Source organism: Molossus molossus, unplaced genomic scaffold (assembly GCF_014108415.1).
Source record: "Molossus molossus isolate mMolMol1 unplaced genomic scaffold, mMolMol1.p scaffold_m16_p_5, whole genome shotgun sequence".
Classification (NCBI taxonomy): domain Eukaryota; kingdom Metazoa; phylum Chordata; class Mammalia; order Chiroptera; family Molossidae; genus Molossus; species Molossus molossus.
Window position 1 is genome coordinate 29,986,614 of NW_023425388.1, and position 22,482 is coordinate 30,009,095.

General features: G+C 38.3%; 1 protein-coding gene across 3 annotated transcripts in view; it reads left to right on the top strand.

Annotated features, from left to right (window-relative positions):
• PPM1L (protein phosphatase, Mg2+/Mn2+ dependent 1L) overlaps positions 1 to 22,482 on the top strand; it is a 248,372-nt gene that overhangs the window by 156,235 nt on the left and 69,655 nt on the right. For all 3 annotated transcript variants that reach the window (XM_036242253.1, XM_036242254.1, XM_036242256.1), the window contains exon 2: positions 17,609 to 17,783. In XM_036242253.1, the coding sequence (XP_036098146.1) occupies positions 17,609 to 17,783 (175 nt within the window). The remainder of the gene's footprint in view (positions 1 to 17,608; positions 17,784 to 22,482) is intronic.

Consider the following 22,482-nt stretch of genomic DNA (forward strand, 5'->3'; position numbering starts at 1 on the left):
TTTGCATTGTAGACTCTACAAGAAGATTCTTTACAAGCCATGGATTTGATCATTTTATTTTAGAATCAAATATTGACTTTGATTGAAATCCCTGCTCTGCCATTTGCTAATCTAAGCAAGTTAACCTTTTGAGGCCTTATCTAAAAAATGGGAATATAACTAGTACATATTTTTGGGTTATAATGAGGAGTAAATAAGATAATGCATTTGAGTGCTTAGCCTAGTGTTCAGCATACAGAAGTATCAATAAATATTAACTAATGCTATTTATTATTATAGAATTAAAATTCCTAAGTATATACACATGATTCCAGCCTGCTGTTAGTTCATCTTCTGCCATTTCCTCCACCTGTCCATCCTTGAAACTCACATACACACTCTTCATTCCAGCCCTAAAACCCAATTTTAGCCTCACACATGCCAGGTTTTTCACACCTGGTGTGGTGTGGACTGTGCTCTTTGTGTGGGCTGTGCTCCTTGCCCGGGAGCTCCTCAGCCTATTGTTCTGCTCATCCCTTACATCCCTTGAGATTCAGCTCACACATCCCTTCTAACATGGTGTTTCCACGGCTTCTGAATTAGAGAATTTATTGTACCCTTTTGTAGGTATCTCTTTACCACTCATATGTTTCCGTAAATCATAAGCTCCTTGAGGGCAATGACTTTCTGTTCTCTGTATTCAGCATAATGCTAGGAGCATTAACACTCAACGAATGTTGAAAGAATGAACACTTGAATGAATTACTAGTCCTGCTTTGTAACCCAGTACAGGCAGCCATCTGCTTTTCATAACTGAATTTTGATAATTGCTCATCTAGGAGATAAGAGGACAGTTATCCCTTGCTACATTTTATTGTTTCCCTTTTGAATATTATAGAAGTTAGGCATTTCGCCTGATTCATGGATGCCATCTGGTGGAGAAAAGGGTAACTATAGGTGCATGCTTAACCAAAACCTCTTGGAAGTTAAGATGATTACTGTCCATTAATATAGAAGTTCCCACTTTTCATGGAGGTTTCCAGAAACATCGTCAGGAAACACTCCCTGGTAATTGTTATTTCATTCTTGTACACTTGGTTTCTTAATATTTTAGGAAGTTGGTCAATCACGTACAAGATTTGAAAACATTAATTTGGCTAACAAGATGCATGTAACTAAATATTAGTGACCTGTTTCAGTATGTGATAGAATAAAACTTAAAAGTTATATAATGCTTGTTTATAAAAAATAAGAACTTTCCAGATCCCAGTTGCTTTTCTAATCGTTTCGGCTTATATAGAGAACGGTGAAAACCAGTGGACAGGTCTTAGGGCAAATGGTCCATCCAGTGCATACAGCTCGAAGTTTCTCACTTGCATATGGATTTTTTTTCCTAGTGAAGTGGAAAAAAATATAGTATAAAATGATTTAAAGTAAACTGATTATCTAAAATTTGGATCTTGAAATTTTAAAATGTTTCTGTGATACTGAAGTCTTTTGATTCATTCTTTCACCAGGCATTTATTGAGCTATGCCTGATATTGTACAAAGTGCTAAAGAATCAGACATGAAAGACAGAGTTTCGGTTTTGACCCAAATAATGAATATTTAAGTAAGAATACAAAACTATACAAATGTGCCTAAGACAAGTCATACCAACTCCATTTACATTTTCTAACAGTTCTTTATTTTTGTTGATCTATCCATGTGTATTATCAATATCATAGATATAAAGTTACCAGTTTTATTCATGCCATTTTGATGGATTTTTCTAAGAGTATATGAATCTAAAGGAAAATTTTCTATGATTTCTAATAAAAGGTAAATATGCATTTACATTTTATATATTTACATTTTTGACATGTACTTCACTTATCTGGATGAAGATTAGACTTTCCCCACCTCATTTCAACTGTCTAGGGCACTATAATGGGCCAGGAAGTAAACAAAAAGAGGACTGACATAAATATAACAATCCCAAAGTCCATGCACCTTTCTCCAGTAAGGTTAAACATTTCTCAAGCCTTTAGGCTAGACCACTGTGCACAAAGTAGCTGCTTCGAAGCAAGGTTATCTGCTTATGGAGGGAGAACTGAGAGCTCATCACAGCAATCAGATGATTTGGTGCAGGAACCGACTGCAAGCTGAGGAGACGTAACATACATGCCTGTTCCCACCCTCCATATTCTGAAGATGGCTTTAAATCACCCCCCCCCCAAAAAAAAAAATTGCTGGATTTTCTCCTGTGCATTCTCTTTGAAAAACTGTGGAAGTATATGTTTCACTCTAGAAACATTTCCATCAGAGGAGGTTAAAATAATTTTTCATCATTTAGAGTAGTAAAGTTGAGTTAAATGGGACGTTCACTTACGTGGAACTCTTCATTCCCTGATGGCACTTGTTAAATGACGTATTACGAAACTGAGCTATCGTTTATAGAACTTTCATTTGAAAAATTACACAAGACACACACATATATATCCAAATTTATTTTCTCTTAACTGAAGAACTGGAAAGGACCCTGAGAATTCACCTAGTTCTTTGGAAGGATACCATTAAAGTATTTTATTTAAACGTGTTACATATAAAATTTTGTTTGGTATAGCTCTTGAAGGAAAGATTTTAAACCGAGCTGGTAACTCACTTACTTTCCACATAGTTATTCAAAGCAAAAATGGCTAGTCACCTCTCTTCTAAGCTGTATTAACCTTCACTATTTAATAGCCTAAATGTGGAATGTAGGATTTGTGTTAGAAAAGACAGTTCAGTTTTTTGAATGTGTCTCATAAGTCACGTTCATTTGTTGATTGACTTCTTTATTCTAGGGCACTTAGATCAACACAGTATGTTTTGAAGAAGAATCATAGGTATTATCTTGGAGAATAAGAGGAAATAACAATTGAGTATTATAGATGGCAAAATTTATACTTTTTCTACTCTGACTATTTTCATACTGATTTATGACATTTAGAAAATGCTTGTTGCAGCAATAAATCTTTAGGTGGATCTCCCTCGGATATGGACTGTCTGTGTATGGAACATAAAGACAGGTCAGTGCTCCACAGTAGATGTAGTTTGCTTGCCATTTCAGAGACAACAGCCCTCTCTAAGCAATTCATTATTTTCTAAGGTTGAAGCAGCTGTGGATTACTACAATTATGAATTTATTATATCCCTGCCTATGTACTATGAATCCTAATTCAAACTTTACATCTCTTTAGAACCTTGTTAATTTTCTGGTGATTATGTCGTTCCTGACAAATGACAGTTTTGAGAATCCAAAGTTGCTTATGTTGGTGTTTTTATGGGGCATTGCCAGTTGCCCATTGGTTTTAGGATGACTAATGACCTTTTCATTTTTACTGTTACATCGTGTTAAAGCAGCCCCTCTTTACAATGTCTGGCTGCATTTTTTATTCACCCATTTCCTCTGAAGATTGCTACCGGGCTACACTTTCCAAGGCTCCCTCTGACATTTTAGATTGTATGGTCAAGTGGAAAAAAAATAGAATATTTAATAAATCTCTCTGGAGTATTAGAATTTTTAAATCACTTTGTGGATTCACATAGTAAATTGTTCATACTTATGTTTTAAAATTGACCAATTTTTTTTGTGATTACTTCTTCAGTCATTTCTGTAGCTAGAACATGAGCTGTTTCAAGGTAACAACTCTGTACAACTTTTTTATTTATTTATTGGTTTTAGAGAGACAGGAAGGGAGAAGGAGAGATAGAAACATCGATGAAAGAGAACATCAGTTGGCCACCTCCTGCATGCCCCACACTGGGGATCAAGCCCACAACCTGGGCATGTGCCCTGACTGGGAATCAAACCGGCGACCTCTTGGTGCATGGGTTGATACTCAACCATTGAGCTACACCGGCCGGGCTGCACAACTTAGTTTTACACACCTGGAACATAACACAGTGCTTAGTACATGAAGGCAAATAATGTGATCTCAACAATACACACACACACACACACACACACACACTTTGCTTTAGTTCAGCCATTTATCTAGACCAGGATTTGTCAAACATTTTTTAGTAAAGAGCCATATAGTACATATTTTAGGCCAGATGATATGTGAACAATTGGGTGGGGTTGTGTTCCAATAAAGCTTTATTTAAAAACCAACCAAACAGGTGTTTGGGCCATAGTTTGCCACCCTGGATTTTGACTAAGGCTCATAAACAGGTTTCATCTTGTACGCTAATTCTGATTGATTGGTGGCTGCCTGGGAATACTTTATTGGAAAGGATTCTCAGGGTGGGTCTGGGCTTAATGACAAATAATTCTTTATTGATTAATAATGTCTGCCATATGCATTATTTTGATCCATCTTCTAATTTATTTTAAGAACAAACACTCTGACCTGTGCAGATGGTTGCCTTTATATTTTTGCTTTGGGTACCAGAGACCTCAGCCAGTTTTTAATTCTTCTCTAACAAATAAAAGCAATCTTAAAGCATGTATTTTTGTGTCTCAACTTTACCCTTGGCTCCAGTTCAATTGTACTGTCTTACTTAGCTGTGGATTCCTGAAACTTGCCTACACAAAATATCTATGAAACTATAGATTTTGTTGAAGAGTAAGGGACTATCAGAGGTATGCAGAGGCTCATCTACAAGGTATTGATAATCATACCTACCTTCTAGCGTTGTTGTGAGGAGTAAATGAAGTAATTTATATAGAGTACCAAGCATAGTGCTGGCACAGTATGTACTCGATAAATAGAAGCTGTTAAATATATGCCTGCTAAAGAGCTGGGCTACCCCACCTCACTTGTGATTTCTCCAGCCCTCCTCCGGTAGCTGGGAAAGCCCCTGGAAATGTGAATGTTCTCAATGACCCAGATTTCATCTTTCTGAATGAAGTCTCACCCAAGTGGAAAATACTAGCGACACTACCCAGTTGAGTCCTTTTCCCCCACTCTTCTGTTTGTGGGGCACTTTCTGCATGGAATATACCCATGTATGCAAACAGGAGGATAATGAAGTGGGATTCAGCGTGGAGAGACCATTGGACTTCCTTCCTACCCTATTGAGGCAACTCCATACATTTCTGCAAAGAGAAAAGCTCGTTTTAGTTTTATTCCTCTGACTTTTAGAGCAAGAATTTTTCAGGTTGGGACAAAGGATTCCCAACTCTAGAGTAATGTGGAAGGAGCGGTAAGTAAGGCTCTACCAGTTTCGTATACTAAACAAAGACCGGCAACTGTGGGAGGGCTAGGTGAGCATGAGAAAGAATGAAAAACACGCAAGGCCCTGACTGGCAGTCAAGGCTTAGGGGTCTACTGTTGTTCTTCACTCAGATTCTCTATAATAAACTTATTTAAAATTTTTTTCTTTATTGATTTTTTTTTTTTTTTTTTTAAGAGAGAGAGGAAGGGAGAGGGAGAGAGCCAGAAACATCAATGAGAGAGAACACTAATCCGCTGCCTCCTGCGTACACTCCCTCTGGGGACCCAGCCTACAACCTGGGCATGTGCCCAGACTGGAATCAAACCGGCGACCTCCTGGTGCATGGGTCGACGCTCAACCACTGAGCTACACTGGTTGGGCATAATAAGCCCATTTTAATAAAAAGAAGTACAGAAATGAATCCCCACCCCGTGCCCCGCCACAGCAGAAAGTTACTGGTTTTATTTGGGCAAGTGTAGTGCACATGGCTTCCTCCTCCTGTTCCCATCAGACCAGAGGCTGGTGTCTAATACCTCAGACCTCAAGTCCCTCTTAAAGCCTTCCCTCCTATAAATTGTAACTTTATTCACCCGTGGCTTTCATTTGTCCACATTTTTGAAAATTCACATTAATAAAAATGCTGTCTTTACTGCCTATATTGACCTCTTCTTCCTCCTCCCTTCTTCCCCTTTACCCGTGAACCTCCTGATCAAGTTTTAGACCTATCACTCCCCATCGGGCTGTTTAGATTATTTTGTTTTCTCCCCTCAAAGAACTTTGTTTCTTTTGTTAGAGCGTCTTTTTATACACTAAAGCGATTATTTGGTTAATTTTTGTCTCCTCACTAGACCAGAAGCACCATAAGAACAGAAACGTGTCTACTTTTTCCCACCTTTATTCCTGACAACTAGCATGGTGCCTGGCACATAGTAGAGCCTCAAATATTAATCGAAAGGATGTAGCCCCTGACTGCATCCCTGCTCATCCAGCGGTTGCCTTTCAGAGTCAAGCAGAACTTGGGAAAGATATGTGGATATATTTTTCTCTGTAAGTTCATAAACTATTTGCCCACTTAAATTTTAAAATGTGTCATTTTATATTTACACAAGCAGGTGCATTCACTGCTGAAATGATAGCTTTTCCATGCAATTAGTTATCGCGTTTTCCTCCTGCTAAAATAAGATACCCTGTAGATTCTGTATGCGGAGTTCAACACAACTCTGCTGGTGATGCCGATTTGCTTTTCTTTCTACTGCATTTTGCTTCAAATTTCCAGGCTTCAAAATCCACTGGCGGTCCCCAGCAGAGGTCAGGCCAGTGTTCTGTCCATGCCTGGGCACGGCTGAGGGGAAATCATTTTGTTTTCAAGGTGCTTTTGCCACAGGTCATTTTGTGGCCTGTTTTACACAGCTTTGCTGAGACTTGCTTGATTGCCCACAAGCTGTTGGAAAAGGGCTCCAGGTGTTCATGGCATCAGAAGTACTCAAGGTCAGTTAGTTTGCTTTTGGGAGGGCTCAGCCTTTCTGAGACTGAGCAGATTGGCAATATTATACCATGAAAAAGCCTGTGGCACTGAGGGTGCAGGTCATGTGGGAATGTCACTGCGTGCAGTCAAGGTTTTTACAAGAATTAAAAATATTGACTTGCCAAACTGAGTCTTGGGGGATTCAGATGGGCTGTTATTGTGGAGGGTCTGATTACAACTCTGGATGTACATCAGAACTCATTGTATAGCTTTGTAAGAAAGAATACACATGCCTATGTCTTAGAACATTAGCACTCTAGGGGGTAGAAACTGGTGGGTTTCATCCTTTAGTGAGCTTGTTAAAATGCAGCACAAGTTTAAAAAGCAGATTCTAGAGTCGCCACCAAAATATCTCAATTTACTAAAAATGGAACAGGACCAATATTCTGCATTTTTAAGAAGACGTTCCCACTTGTATGCATGTAAGCATAACCAATGGACATAGACAATAATGCTAGGGGGGTGGGGGGACACAATGGGGAGGAAGGGGTTACGGGGCAGGGGGGGGGTAGAAATATCTGTAACAAAAATAAATTAATAAAAATTGGAGGGAAAAAATAAAAAGCCATTCCCTCCCACATCCCAGGTGATTGAGGAGCAGTTGGTTGAAATACCACTCTTGAGAAACCCTGATCGAATTCAACTACTGAATTTTGTAGCCGTGGGGTGGGAGTCAGGCAAGGCCCTAGAGGGGTTCTCTGGCCTAACTGCCAGCCAAGGAACATTTTGTCTGACCATGTTTGGGCTACCTTCCTAAGGGACTGCTCCTCTGAAATAGCCACAGAGTTATTTTTGCTTAATAACTCATGAGTGTGTTATAATTCATTTATAACAGTTGATCCCATTGGCTTTCTGAATCCCTAAGTGCATTTTCAGTTAACATTCTGCATGGAACTTTCTAGAACACACGTGGATAGCACTCACAGAAGTTAATTTTTCCTCAAGTGTTATTACCCAAAATTCAGAAATAGAAGGGGGTTTATCAATAACCATAGTAGAGCCTTTGAAATAGGAAATGTATTTCTTCTTTCTATAACTGCTGAAAAGATAGGAACTCACCAATCAAAAGATTTTAAGAAGACTGCTTTGGCTAAAGGCTGCTGCTTTTCTCAGCAGATTTAAGAAAAAATCTGCTGGTGGGCTGTTTCTATGTTTCTATCTCTCAGGAGATCTTAGATGTGTGTGTGCTTTAAAAAATACATTAAAAGAAGGACTATGAACAAGTTTAGCCTGTCATGTGTGTGGTAACTGAGTGGCAAAGAATCCATGAAACATCACTTTGGTAGTAGAGAAGTAGTCTTAACTTTTCTTCAGACAGTATACAGACACATTTTTTAAAAACCCATCTTTGTTGTTGTAAGTACTACAGATGTCCCCCATTTTCCCCCCATTGATCCTCTCTTCCTTGCCCCCGACTTCACCACCCAATTGTCTGTGTCTGCTGGTTTTACATATATGCATAGAAATTATTTGGTTTATCTCTTCCTGCCCATCTCCCCTGTTCAGACACATTTTTAATCCCTTAGATAGTTTGAATATAGATTTGACCAAAACATAAGATTAGGAAAATGGACCACATGCCTAAGCCATATTTGATACCTAACTGTGATCAGAGAGTAGGGACTTAGAAAGGGGATGTAATTTAAATTTTTACATGTAAAAAACCACTGTCTGCAGTCAGGGAAGCCCTCATTCAGGAAGTGGAGTTTGAGTTATATTTTCACACCATGGCATGCGTGGTACTACCACATGAAAATGGCCTCAGTAAACATGGAGGAGATGACTGATAAAGTTATTAAAGGTTTGTCATTTGAGAAATTCCAGAGGAATTGTCCTGAATAACCTATAACTTAAGTCATCATCTTAATGTTTAAACTAAATGAAAACTTCAGTCTTTGTATTAAATAGGCTGTATGATTTCAAGTCCCTCCCATGCTGAGTGTTACGCCCTCTGTGGTGGCCATTTTGCCACATGACTAGCATTTGCGTGTCCACAGCTTTGGTTCTGCAGTGTAATCTTAAATCTCCATCATGAGCATTAGGTTTCATTTATATACTTCAGGGTTAAGCCTGGCACTTTTTCCTGATGGAATCAAATTCGCCTCCTTGGAAAGAGTTATGAATTCAGGAGTGCAAGATGGTCTTCTCAGGTGAGAAGGGGCGAAGACCAAAAATCACAAAAAAATGACCCTCTTGGCAGGTGTGAGAGGAAAACTCTCTTGCCGTATGTCCTCTTCCTGAGGGGCAAGGGCACTCACTCTGACTTTGTTTTCAAGTGCCTGGAGCCAAAGAGCTGTTGTCAAAAGTTAATAATATGTTACCCGAAGAAAGATGGATTCCAAGATGGACCTAAGTAAATTGACTCGTGGTTTGTGTGCTGGCTGCTGCGAAATCAGCACAGGCATATTCACTTCCTTCAGGGGCAGGGAAATCTTGTCTGCAACAAAAGTATTACTCCCTTCTCTCTTCTAGCCTCTTGTGGCACGAACTTGGAAGGATCTCCTTTATGATCTCTCCTTATCTAGTAAATACCTAGTGATCACTCCTGAATTACCATTTCCCCAAATTCAGCTCTTTTCCTACTCAGTGTCTGCAGAATTGATTTGCCACCTTACCTCTCTTGTATGTCTTCCTCAGGCCCAAGTTTGCATCTCACCCAGAGGGGCACTGATCAGATGCCCTTTGAGCCAGATTTAGCACCTTAGTGTGTGTGAGGTCAGTAATAACTTGACCCATAAGATGGGTCAAGGATCAGTCCCTTTGCTTTAGTCTTCTTTTGATCCAGTTTCAGAAGCCTGTGCCCATCCATAGTCAGCACTCATACAGGAAGCAGTAGCACTGTGTTCCAGGTCAGGCAGACGTGTGGTGTTAATATAACCTGCAAGGCTTTGTCATCTATTATTTGTCCCATTCATTTAATGGAGCTTGAGGTGTTCTCTCTGCCAAATTAGAGGAGTGTGTTGTGTGTGTGTGTGTGTGTGTGTGTGTGTGTGTGTGTGTACATGTTAAATAAAGTGAGGGGGAAGGGTAATTTATAAAATCAAATAATTTAAAATACTAAAATTTTGAATGTTTTGTGTGTTTTTTTTAAATCTTGGCAAAGCACACTTTGGCAGACCATCCTTGAGGCAGAAGTGGGTATTTCTTCTTAACATGAATTCCCCAGGTTTTGTCATCTTAGACTCTCATCTATTGGTTTTTCAAAGTTGTCTTGAAGGATCAACATTTATAACACAGATCATTACAGACTTAATGATAAACTCCATTCCTTGGTTTTAAAAATATTTTCTAAGTACTGTAAGAATTGGCTTAACATACGTGGAGTTTTCTTTCTTTTGAATACCATACCTAAAGTTTTAAAATATAAAATTGCATACTATAGACTAAGTCTTAGAATTGGTAATAAAATAGACCATTGGATTAAAAAGGAGGGGATGAAAAAATAAACTCCCACAACTATGAAATATGCAGTATTAAATAAAAATTATAAGGCATAGTTTCAGTTAAGGATATCAGAAGCCTGTTTTTCTTTTAAGTCTATTAAAGTTCAAAATGAATTTGACCTTTGCAGATTCCCAGAGACAAATAAATACATACTAAAAATGATTTGAACATAGGTCTAATTTACTCATGATCTTTTTCTAATGGGGGCTCTGTTAGAATTTAATTCAATATTACTTAATAGCTTTTCATGAAAATAGCTTTTGTCTCTCTGGAATGTATAACCAAAATCATTACTCTGGTATTTTTCTTTGGAGTTCTATAAAAAAAGTCTAATACCTTTTGCTTGGGGAGTTTTCCCTTTTTGAGCAGAGTAGGGGATAGTCCATAAAACACAAAGATGCAGGTACTTTTCAGGCTTACGGTTGAATGTTCAAAAGTAGATTTAATACATTATGTTTCACTTGATTCAGTGCTCCCATTATTCTCCATCATCTTTCACTTCCAGTGTTACATATTGTTCTTTCTCATCTGTCACAAACCTTCGCTCATGTGCTCTTTTGTCTCTTCTCAAGCTGCTTTGGCTTATGAAGGATTGTCCATAGTAGACATCACCTTCTTTAAAAAAATGTTTTTTCTTTTCTGATTCAAAAGCCATTGGCGTTTCCTGCTCCACCACTCACTGCCTAACTAGGGATAAGTTGTTTAACCTCGAACCTGTGTCCTCATCTCTAAAAACCTATAGGGTTGCTGTGAGGACTAAATAAGCGAATACATGTACAGTACAGTATTCAGCAGTGCTCAATCATTCAGTAAGTGGTCAATCGTCTTTCTGTTATATTTATTTTAGAAAAATTGAAATATGCTGAAAACATCATAGAGGAAAAATTAACATCACCCAGACTTTTACTACTCTGAGATAACTAGTGATACATATTAATATAATTCAGCCAATTTTTTTTCTCATACATGTAGTATGCAAACTGTTTTTGTAATCTGTTTCATTATGAACATTTCCCCCCATAATTGTTACTCTTTCATAACGATTTTTTTTCCTGGTGAATTTTTATTTTTATTTATTTATTTTATTTATTTATTTTTTATCCTCACCCGAGGACATTTTCCATTTTTTGATCAGAAAGAGCAGGAGGGAGAGAGAGGAAGAGAGAGAGAAACATCGATGTGAAGGGACACATCGAGTGGCTGCCACCCGCACGACCAACCAGGGCCGGGGACAAACTGCAACCGAGGTACGTGCCCTTAGTGGGAACTGAACCCGGGTCTCTCTGTACCGCAGGCCGACGTTCCAACCGCTGAGCCAAACCGGCCAGGGCTCCTGGTGAATTTTTAAAATTTATTTTTAAATTATAGTTGACATAGCATGATTTTTAATAGCTGCATTGTTTGTCATTGCATGGACATGCCATAATTTAATCAACCAATTTTCCAGACAAATTTTCATTATCATGAATGATATTTTGATAAACATGTTTGCCAACATTAAGTCTTTGATGTTTACCTTTAACTTTTTCTTAAAATAAATTCCTAGAAAGACATTTGCTAGGTAAAAAGTGTTAACTATTTAAAAGTTCTTGTCACATTTTTTCATTTTCTGTTCAGGATTGTCTGATTTATAGTCCAATCACAGTGTAGAAGGCCAATTTTCCTTTCCTTCAGATTTTTTACTTGTCTCCTTACTTTAATCTCATTCTCTTTCAGTGCATTTTAAACTCAGCTCAGAGCACATCCTTCCTCAAACAATGTTTGATCATTTATTTCACTCTTTAAGATGTCTCAGTTTCCTGTCCTGGCTACAAGTCAAAATGCCCTGGTAGTAAGACTCCCCCGCTGCCAGCTCTCCCCACTCCTGGTCTTTCAGCTTCGTCTGATCACTTCTCCCCATGAACTCGTGTTCACTGTTGCCAAGATTGCATTTCTTTCCCCCAGTAAGTGCTTCTGACCTCAACACTGATCTTTAAACTCCACTAGAATGATTTCCTGGTTCGTTTTCTTGTCCCCTTCTCCTTAATTTCTCTCCCTAGAGGCGGTCATCATTTAACATCAATTAGTATAGTAAATAAATATACTAATTAATCTCAAGAGTCATGCCTATTTTAGTATTGCTTTGGAAAATGTGTTTTTCCAGTATTTCGTGTGTGTGTGTGTGTTGTTTGTGCATTAAAATGGCAGGTTCCTTTGTCCTAAAGGTTTGTTCTCCCAACAGTGTTGACAAACACTCAATAAATTGCAATTGGATGGCTGACAGATTTTATTTATTTATGTATTTATTTTTAAATCCTATATTTTAATTGTTTTTTACTTTATTTTTTAATTCCAGTGAAATTTTAAAATTTAAGTTGCTGTTTGTATTATACATTACTTGTGCAGTAATTCCAATGTCAGTTAATATGACAGCTTGTTTTTTTATTGAGATATAATTGACATTATATTAGTTTGAGGTGTACAACATAATGATTTGATATTTGTATATATAGCAAAATGATCACAAGTCTCACCACATGTAGTTACACTTTGTATGTGTGTGATGAGAACTTTTAATATCTGCTCTTAGCAACTTTTAATTATACAATACAGTAGTATTAATTATAGTCACCATGCTGTACATTGTATCTTCAGGACTTATTTATTTTATAACTGGGAGTGTGTGCCTTTTGATCACCTACACCCATTTTGCAATCTCCTCTCAACCCCTCACATCCCCGCCACCACCCCACCTCTGGCAACCACCAATCTGTTCTCTGTATCTGTGAGTTTGGTTTCTGGTTTGTTGGTTGTTGTTGTTTTTTCTTTCCTTTTTTAGATTCCACACATCATTGAGATTGTATAGTATTTATATGACACCTGGTTTTAAGTATAGGTGTACACTTGAGCAAAGATTAGAACTACCATTTGAATACATTTAGAGCATCACCTCGGTATAAAGGTGATTTCTTGAAATATCTTGACAGAATCTAGTATTTTGCTAGAATTATTTCTTTTCGTTCCTCCTAAGAATCTTTTCCAATGGAAAGAACTCTGTATATGAAGCTATACTGTTTTAGAAATGAAATGTCAGACTATAACTTTAATATAGAAAAAAATATAGGTTCTGTTTAAATATCTGTCATAATTTTAGAAAAGTAGATCAGTGGACACAATTGGGAGGAAATGTGTATGCTTTCAGATATATAGAGCACACCAATATTTGTAAAATGTGCATTATAGAATTATTTCTTTTACCTCATAGATATTTCCAAGGGAAAAAAGCAGTTGTTACACTGAATAGTAAGGTAACATAAGTTTTAAATAATTATTCTGGACTTCCGGTCAAGATGGCGGGTAGGTAAATGCGGTATCGCGTCCTCCCACAACCACATCACAGTTACAACTAAACTACAGAACAACCATCATTCAAAACCTCCTGAAATCAAGCTGAATGGAAGTCCTACAACTACGGAATTAAAGCAGCAGCCACATCCAGACTGGTAGGAGGGCGGAGGGGACGGGCTGGTCCCACACCCACGTCTGGCGGATAAAAATCAGGAGGACCCCTCGGCTGGGAAGGTCCTTCCTGAGGACTGAGGGGTCCCCGTCCCACACCAGGTGCCCCGCTCAGGGTTCCAGTGCCAGGAAGAGAGTCCCCATAACTTCTGGCTGGAAAAACCAGCAGGAACTGAGGCTCAGGGAAGCTGAGGCAGCTGGAGCCCCAGGCAGCTCCTTAAAGGGCCCGCGCACGGACTTATCGGACTCTCTCCCTCTAAGCTTGGAGGGGAGGCAGCTCGAGGGGCGCCAGAGACACACAGGGAAGAACTGAGCTGTTTGGCACTGGAGCGAGGGCTGGAGAGGGGGCTTTCTCCGGGAGAGACATGCTGTCGGAGGCCTTTGTTCCTTTGGTGAGCCTGTCCCTGGGGCGGCAGACAGAAGCCATATCTGGGACTCCAGCAACCTGGCTCACAATGGTAGCCCCGCTCTGGTGATTTCCTGAGGCCATCCAACTTTCAGGCCCACCCAAGCTGTTGCCAGTTGCTTAACCATAGGATTGGCCTGTCTTGGATCCTGCTTCAGGTTTCCCTAAATTATTTCAAACAAGCAGCATCTGGTCTCAGATAGCCCCATACCTCTCATTAAGTAATACATAGAAACAAACACAGGGAGGCAGCCAAAATGAGGAGACTAAGAAACAGGTCCCAAATGAAAGAACAGAACAAAACCCCAATAAAAGAACTAAGCGAAATGAAGATAAGCAACCTAACAGATGCCGAGTTCAAAATACTGCTTATAAGGATGCTCATTGAACTTAGTGAGGGCCTCAAGAGCATAAAAAAGGACCAATCAGAAATGATGGATGCACAGTCAGAAATGAAGGAGGCATTAACTGAAATAAAGAACAATTTATACAGATTCAATAGTAGAGTACGTAAATGCAAGGAGCAAACCATCGATTTGGAATATAAGGAAGCAAAAAATGCCCAATCAGAACAGCAAAAAGAAAAAAGAATCCAAAAAAATGAGGATAGTGTAAGGAGCCTCTGGGACAACTTCAAGCGTGCCAACATTCACATCTTGGGGGTGCCGGAAGGAGAAGAGCGAGAACAAGAAATCGAAAACCTGTTTGAAACAATAATGGCGGAAAACTTTCCTAACTTGGTGAAGGAAACAGACATACAAGTCCAGGAAGCATAGAGAGTCCCAAACAAGATGAACCCCAAGAGGCCCACACCATCATCAAAATGCAAAAGGTTCAAGACAAAGAGAGAATCTTAAAAGCAGTTGGTTACCTACAAAGGAGTTCCCATAAGGCTATCAGCTGATTTCTCAAAAGAAACTTTGCAGGCCAGAAGGGAGTGGCAAGAAATATTCAGAGTGATGAGAAGCAAGAACCTACAACCAAGATTACTCTATCCTGCAAAGCTGTCATTTAGAATCGATGGCCATATAAAGACTTTCCCGGACAAGAAAAAGCTAAAGGAGTTCATCACCACCAAACTGTTATTATATGAAATGGTGAAGGGTCTTTTTGAAGAAAAAGATAAAATATTTGAACAAACAAAATGGCAATGAATACATATGTATCGACAATGGAATCTACAAACAAAATGAACAGGCAGAACAGAATCATTCTCATAGATACAGAGAACATTTTGTTGGTTGCCAGTTGGGAGGGGGGTTGGGGGAATGGGTGAAAAAGGTGAAGGGATTAAGAAGTACAAATTCATTGCTAGACTGACAAACCTCAAAGGGAAAGAGGTTGGGGGGTGAGAAGAAATAACCCGAAGAACTTATATGCGTAACCAATGGATGCAGATAATAGTGTGGGAAAAGGCAGGAGGGGGGCGGGAGTGGGGAGGAGGAGGTCAATGGGGGAAAAATGAGGAACATCTGTAATACATACAACAATAAAGATTTAAAATAAATAATTAAATAATTATTCTGCACTGTGCCTCTTCATTATCCAGTGTCAGGAGAAAACTGTCATTAAACTCTAGAATTAAATATGTTGTGCTAATGTGCTGAGTCCCTTTACATTTTCTGGAATAACTTTATTCTGTACTAAGTGGCTGGCAGATAACATTGAACAATATTTGGTGATATTTTAAAGTTGTAATTTCATCAGCAACTGGCTTAGGGGATATAAATCTTAATCTGGATATAAAAAGTGTTATGTGCTATATTTGGCTACTCTGAAGACTGAAAAATTACTTTCTCCACCATTTCCCAGTGGACTTTTTCTGGGAAGTCAATTGTCATTGTTCTGGCAAGTTTCTTTTCATCCTAAATTGTGCAACATTTAAAAGAAAGACTGTGAAGGTTACAAAAAAAGAACTTATATGCATACATGCATAACCCACGGACACAGACAATATTGTAGTAAAGGCCTGCATGGGGGAGCAGGGTGGAGGGGGTCAATGGGGGAAAAGAAGGGGATATCTGTAATCCTTTCAACAATAAAGATACATTAAAAAACAACAACATGTTTTAAAGATAATTTTTTTAAATTACAGATATTTGCCCTGGCTGGTGTGGCTCAGTTGGTTGGAGCATTGTCCCTTGCATTGAAAGGTTGCCAATTCGATACCCAGTCAGGGCACATACCTAGGTTGTGGGTTCATTCCCTGAAGGGATCTCACACATTGATGTCTCTTTCTCTCTAACGTCTGTAAAACATATTCTCAGGTGAGGATTTAAAATAATAATAATAATATTACAGAAATTAAAAAAAAAAACAATTAAACAATATAGGTGTGTCTTTCCTTACTCTAAGCCTATATCCCAGAGACAATTCTTTTTAACAGTTTCTTTTATTTCAGTTTCTAGTGGTTGTGAGTGCAATTCTAAACAATATATGTATGCCTTCGTTTATTTTATCAATTTTAGACTCTGTGTACAGCAAGGAGATGCCAAATTCTTGGCATTCTTAAGAGTTATATTTTAAGAATTTAAATTTTCCTGATTCATACATGCCATTTTTTCACTTAATTTCTTTTTTTAAACTATGTTTTTATTGATTTTTAGAGAGAAGAAGGGGAGGGGATAGAGAAACAGAAACACTGATGAGAGAGGAACATTGATTGGCTACCTCCTACGTGCCCTCTACTGGGGATCGAGCCCACAACCCAGGCATGTGCCCTCACCTGGAATTGAACCAGTGACCTCTTGGTACATGGATCATTGCTCAACCACTGAGCCACACCAGCCAGGCTAATTTATTTTTTAAAGTTCTGTTTAACTGTGGTTCTCAGCTGGAAGGGAACAGAGTATGCTATCTCCCCAGCCCACTAGAAGAGTATATTAGAATCTTTGGGAAGGTCTTTGTCACAGTACACATGCCTTTCTTCCTATCTCCAAAGGAAACATGCTTACCTGGTTGAAAATCACGTATGCAATTTCAGATGTTAGTACTTGGGAGTACATTGTGCAACAGTGTAGAAACAGAAACAACAACAACAACAGAAACCAAGTTGAGAATAATGTATATATAAAGGCCCAGACATTTAAGCAGTGAACAGTTCTTTTTTTTGGTTAAAGGATATCATTGTCTTAGATATTTTCTTTTTCCACTTATCCCATTATTTTATTATTAGCTTGTGCAGAGAGCTCCCCCTTCTCTTGACTTCACAAGAGTTCCTGTGTAAGTTTTAATGAATAGACAAGGGCAGTCATATTTATAGCCAGTAAAATTACTATGATGGGCCTTCAGAGTTCAGTGGAATAGTTGTTGAAACTTTGAGTACTAACTCCATGAATGACAAACCAAATCCATCATCTTTTATACCTTTCAGTCAGGTAGAAAACTCTTCGAGATCTGTGATTCTGCATGTTTGAAGATCTACCTTACCTGGCCCAGTGGAGACTAAAATGACAATGACAAGGATGTGCTTGTGGAAAGGGTTGGCTCCACTGTGCTTTGAGTTCTCACTGCGAAGTGAAAAGCCTCAGATGAGAAACACTAATGGGGTTCTTTACCTGTTCTTTTTGCAGACTGCAGCTGAATACGTAAAATCTAGACTCCCAGAGGCCCTTAAACAGCATCTTCAGGACTACGAGAAAGACAAAGAAAATAGTGTGTTGTCTTACCAGACAATCCTCGAACAGCAGATTCTGTCCATTGACCGAGAAATGCTAGAAAAATTGACTGTATCCTATGATGAAGCAGGTATGTTTGTCTTTAAAATACACACAGTCACACAGTTTTTCCTCCCTGCAGAAATTTCTTTATAGACTGGTTAAATTTTTCTGAGGTAGAAGATGAAGGGCAAATGAAACCCAAAGTTACACAGCATGGATTAACAATGAGTTCCTTCTCTGCAGTTTTAGTATTAAAATTTTCATCAGGAAAAACAAAAAAATTTCATCAGGAGAGTCTTTAAAATGCCTCTTAAATATCAAAGTCCTTTTAAAGTTTTGCTCTTTTTTTAAGTGGAATTTTCTGGCCTCTTATCAATCATGTTCTCTCAAACTGATTTAAGCCTTTAGCGTGTCACTTCAACTTTGGACACCAGCTGAAAACTTTCATAGCCACTGTTCCAAGAACTGTTATTTGCTTCAAGTATTATTTTTTAATTTTAGAGAATTTCTTTTCTAAAGAGGTGTCATTTTTTTTCTTAAAGTTTCAAGCCGAATTTGATTTTTGTTTTCTTTAACTCTTCATATGAATCCTAACCCCTGATACAACACCAAATACTTCAGTTCATTACCTCCCATGAGTTCCTCCTGTCCAAGGGGGTTTATTACTGAAGGCATAGACGGACCTCCTTATAACACCATTTTTATCTATTACTTGGTCTGTCAGCTAAAACCCATTTTTAATGAAACCAGTGCAATATTACTTGGAATTATTAAAATATTTAATAGAATTAAACTTAGGAGAAATATCCTGATTGAAATTGCCACCACCACCTCCCCCAACATAATGGAGAAAAAAGTACAAGAAAATAGGTTTGTAATGGTCAAATGTTGGTAGTATCAATCTCAATTTTAATACTAGGACCTTCTGTTTTTATTTCCACAAGGAAGTTGTCAGTATAAATCTTACTTTCTTTATCCCGATCTAAGCAGTTTCAGGGCTGATGTACTTAACATTTGATTTCAAGCTTAAATAGCAAACAGAAGAGCAAACTAAAAAAACAGACAAAAAGTATGCTACATATTTGCCTAACCACTATTGTAATTTTTTGTATTTAACCTGTCCTCAATTATATTCTACCTTCTAACCCCTTTGCATCCCTCTCAGACAGGATCTACATTTCTAGGCTTGCCTAAGACATCTCTACTCTCTGCTTCTCCCTTACTTTATTAATTTTCCAGACACATGGGCTTTCTTCTGCCTTCTGGGTGATTAGTTATGTGGTTTCTGTATTTGCTTTGTTTTTCAAATTCTTGTCTTTGGAATTCTCATTTATCTCTTCTCTTATCCCTCATGGAGTGAGGTAAGGCTATGATCGGCCCAATCAAAATAATATTTATAGCATCTCAGAGATCAGGGAACTCATATACTCATTTGCTTTCTGCCCCATAACCATTTTATGATGAGAAAACAGATACCCACAGACTTGCCTTCAGTAACATGGTTACATAGCTGTAGAGATGGGACTCCAACATCCTATTACTAATCAAGCTGGGCTTTCATCACACTAATGCAGGTTCTCATTCGCTCAGTAGGCATCTATTGAATGCATAGTGATATACTAGGCAGTTGGAAGAAAGGAAAGAGGGAAGGCAGGGGGGAATCTTAGATGTTGAAAACACAGATATTGTTTAAAGTCTAGCTGGGGAGCTAAAACAAACATGTATGACTTCCAGATAAAAGTTCCTGAGGAATTTGGGAATAAGTACACTCTAGAATATTCACAAGCTATTAGAGTTAAGTTTGTTAGGGGAGGACAAAGCCCCGAAAGACAGATATGAATGTGGGTTTGTGCAGATAAGGGAAATACAGTCTATGTGAGGAAGGGGCCCAGATGGACCCGAAGGTGCAAATGCTCACCAGCTGCAGTCTCCCACCACTCAAATTTTCCTTTTTCAGGATAATTTTCTACTCACCTGCACTGTTGTTGAGCAATTACTAATCTCCAGAGGTATACTTGTACATGGCTTTTGGGAGCAAATGCTTTGGCACAGAATTAATGTGTCAATAAACTCTGCAGCATGAAACAGCGGAAACCATCACAGGACTGAGAGAGGATCTGAATTCCAGGCTCTTCCTCTGGCTTAATGGGGATTTTTAGCAAATTCATGTTTTAGAGCCTCGGTTTCTTCATCCATAAATTTAGGCTAATAATATCTCATAGGGTTATTATGATAAAGTACATCATATTTGAGGACGTCTTTAGAAAATCATATTATAAATGCCGCTAATGCTGGATGAGAACAGATTTTGATATTTTCATCCCTAAGACCAGTTTAAAGTTCTCTTAGATTTTTTCTTGGCATCTTGTGTTTGGGGAGCAGAGGCAAATTTTTAAAATAATCTTCAGTAGCTTTGAGAAGTCAAGCAACATCTATGTTAAATCAGCCACCCCTGGCTCAGTTTGCCCTTGGTCATTTCTGCATGCAGTGACACATTTGGTGGGGGCTGTGTGTGTATGAATAAGTGAATGTCACTGTGTGTTCCCAAATCAAAACTGCCGTCTCCTTCACTACCCGTATGTTAATGATTTCATTCAAAGACCAAGGAGAAAATACGAAAAAAGTATTGTTATTTAACAGAAAAATAATTTGTCACAATACAAAGGAATCAGGAAATAGAAGAGTGGTAATTGTATCTGATACCTTCAGATATTAACATCTTATACAAAGACATTCCTTTGCTTCAACTGCTTAACTTCTTTCCATGCTAGCTCAGTGTTTACTTCTCACATTCTTAATTCAGCTCTCCCAGTTTTAGGAAGTAGTTCATTTTTAATTAGAAGATATCCTTGTCTGTAGAGAGGCTAATTTGTCTTTCATGCTCATCTGCTGATAAATCAGCCTGTGTGACAGTTACTACCGTCTGTGGTTTCTAAACTTCTGAAAACCAGTTAATGAAAAATCCTTAGACACTTATCAAAAAGCATTGGCTCAGGACCTCTTTTTCTTCCTCTCTCTTCTTTGTCTTTCCCTCTCAGTTTCCTGTCTTCCCCGTTAAATATATACATATCTTGACATTTTACTCCCACAATTCAACTATCCAGCAACCTGACATTCAGCAAATAAATGGCAAGGAAGCAAAAGCCACATGCAGCCACACCATGTCATGGAGCTTTAGATTCTCACCTGGAAGCTATATATTTTTATGTAATATCATTCTCACCAGTTAGGTTATATTTTCTAACGTGATATTTTAGAATATGCTGGAGGTGACCTAACCAACTACCATTATGTTTTGGTACTAAAGGATATACATTTCAATAAAATAATTGAAATATATACATACATACATACATACATAAAAATATTCTTGTTCTGACATTGAGTGTTATACCTTTATTACAGAAACAAATAGAAATAAGTAGAATGGTATAATAAGAGAATAATAATTATCAGTAATCCTAGCATTGTAAACATTTGGTGTGTTTCCCTCACTCTAAGCATTATTGAAATGTTATTGATATCTAGCCGTTTTATATCCTACTTTTTTCACTTGACATTGTTACATAAGCACCTCTCCATTGTATTAAAACCTCTTCATGTAATGATAATTTTAATGTCTACCTAATATTTTATTCTTTGAAAATACTACTCACTAACCATTATTCTATGTTGGACATTTATGGTTTTTGTTTTTTGTTATTAGGAATAATGCTGCAATAAATAAGATGTGCATAGACGTTAGAATACATCAGTTTAGAATTAGAATTAGAAGGTGAGGGAAGGGGATTATACTGGGAGCAGAGATCTGAGAGCAGCAAGGAATAAGAGTAAAAAGTAAACCAATACACATCTATAAAAACCAGTCATCATGTTCCTAGCATTGTGCTGCCCTCTAAGTCAAATCAGCATTCACAGATCCTGTAGTATATATAGAGTTGACATAATTAATCTTCGTAACAATGACCTTGAATCACAGACAAAAGGTGTAATTATACTCTGTATATAACAATAGGAATTGTGTAAACCATTTTAGAAAGATTTCCATACAAATGGTTTATTTTTAAGTTTTCGTTATTACAGTGATAAATATGTTTTGCGGTATATCTGAAAGAGGTCTTGGAAACAAAAGACCCAGATTCTATTCCTAGCCCTGTCGCCAACCAGATATATGATTGTGAGTAGGTCACTAAACCTTCTTAAAGCCCATTTTCTGCCCTGGCCGGTTTGGCTCAGCGGTAGAGCATCGGCCTATGGTCCAGAGAGACCTGGGTTTGGTTCCCACTAAGGGCACGTACCTCGGTTGCAGTTTGTCCCCGGCCCTGGTTGGGTCATGCGGGTGGCAGCCACTTGATGTGTCCCTTTCACGTCGATGTTTCTCTCTCTCTCTCTCACTCTCCCTCCCCTTCTATCTGAACAAAAAATGGAAAAATGCCCTTGGTTGAGGATTAAAAAAAAAAAATTTAAAGCCCATTTTTCTATAAATCAGAGGAATTAACAGGCTCTCATAGATATCTTCCATATGTAAAACTATGATTCTGGTCTCTTGGCAATGGGAAACTCAGGTAGCCATAGCTTCTGCAAGGTAGCATGTAGCTTCTTCTTGAATTTACTGCTTATTCTATCACCTGTCTCCTCACACAGCCAGTGTGATTTATATAATATCAGCCTCAAAGGCCACCACTCCGCCTTTCTAGTGTCTGTACAAGAAGATGCTCAGGCATACTTCTGTTGGGAGGATGGGGAGCCAGACAATACTAGATTTTGGAAGGAGAGGTTCTGAGCCA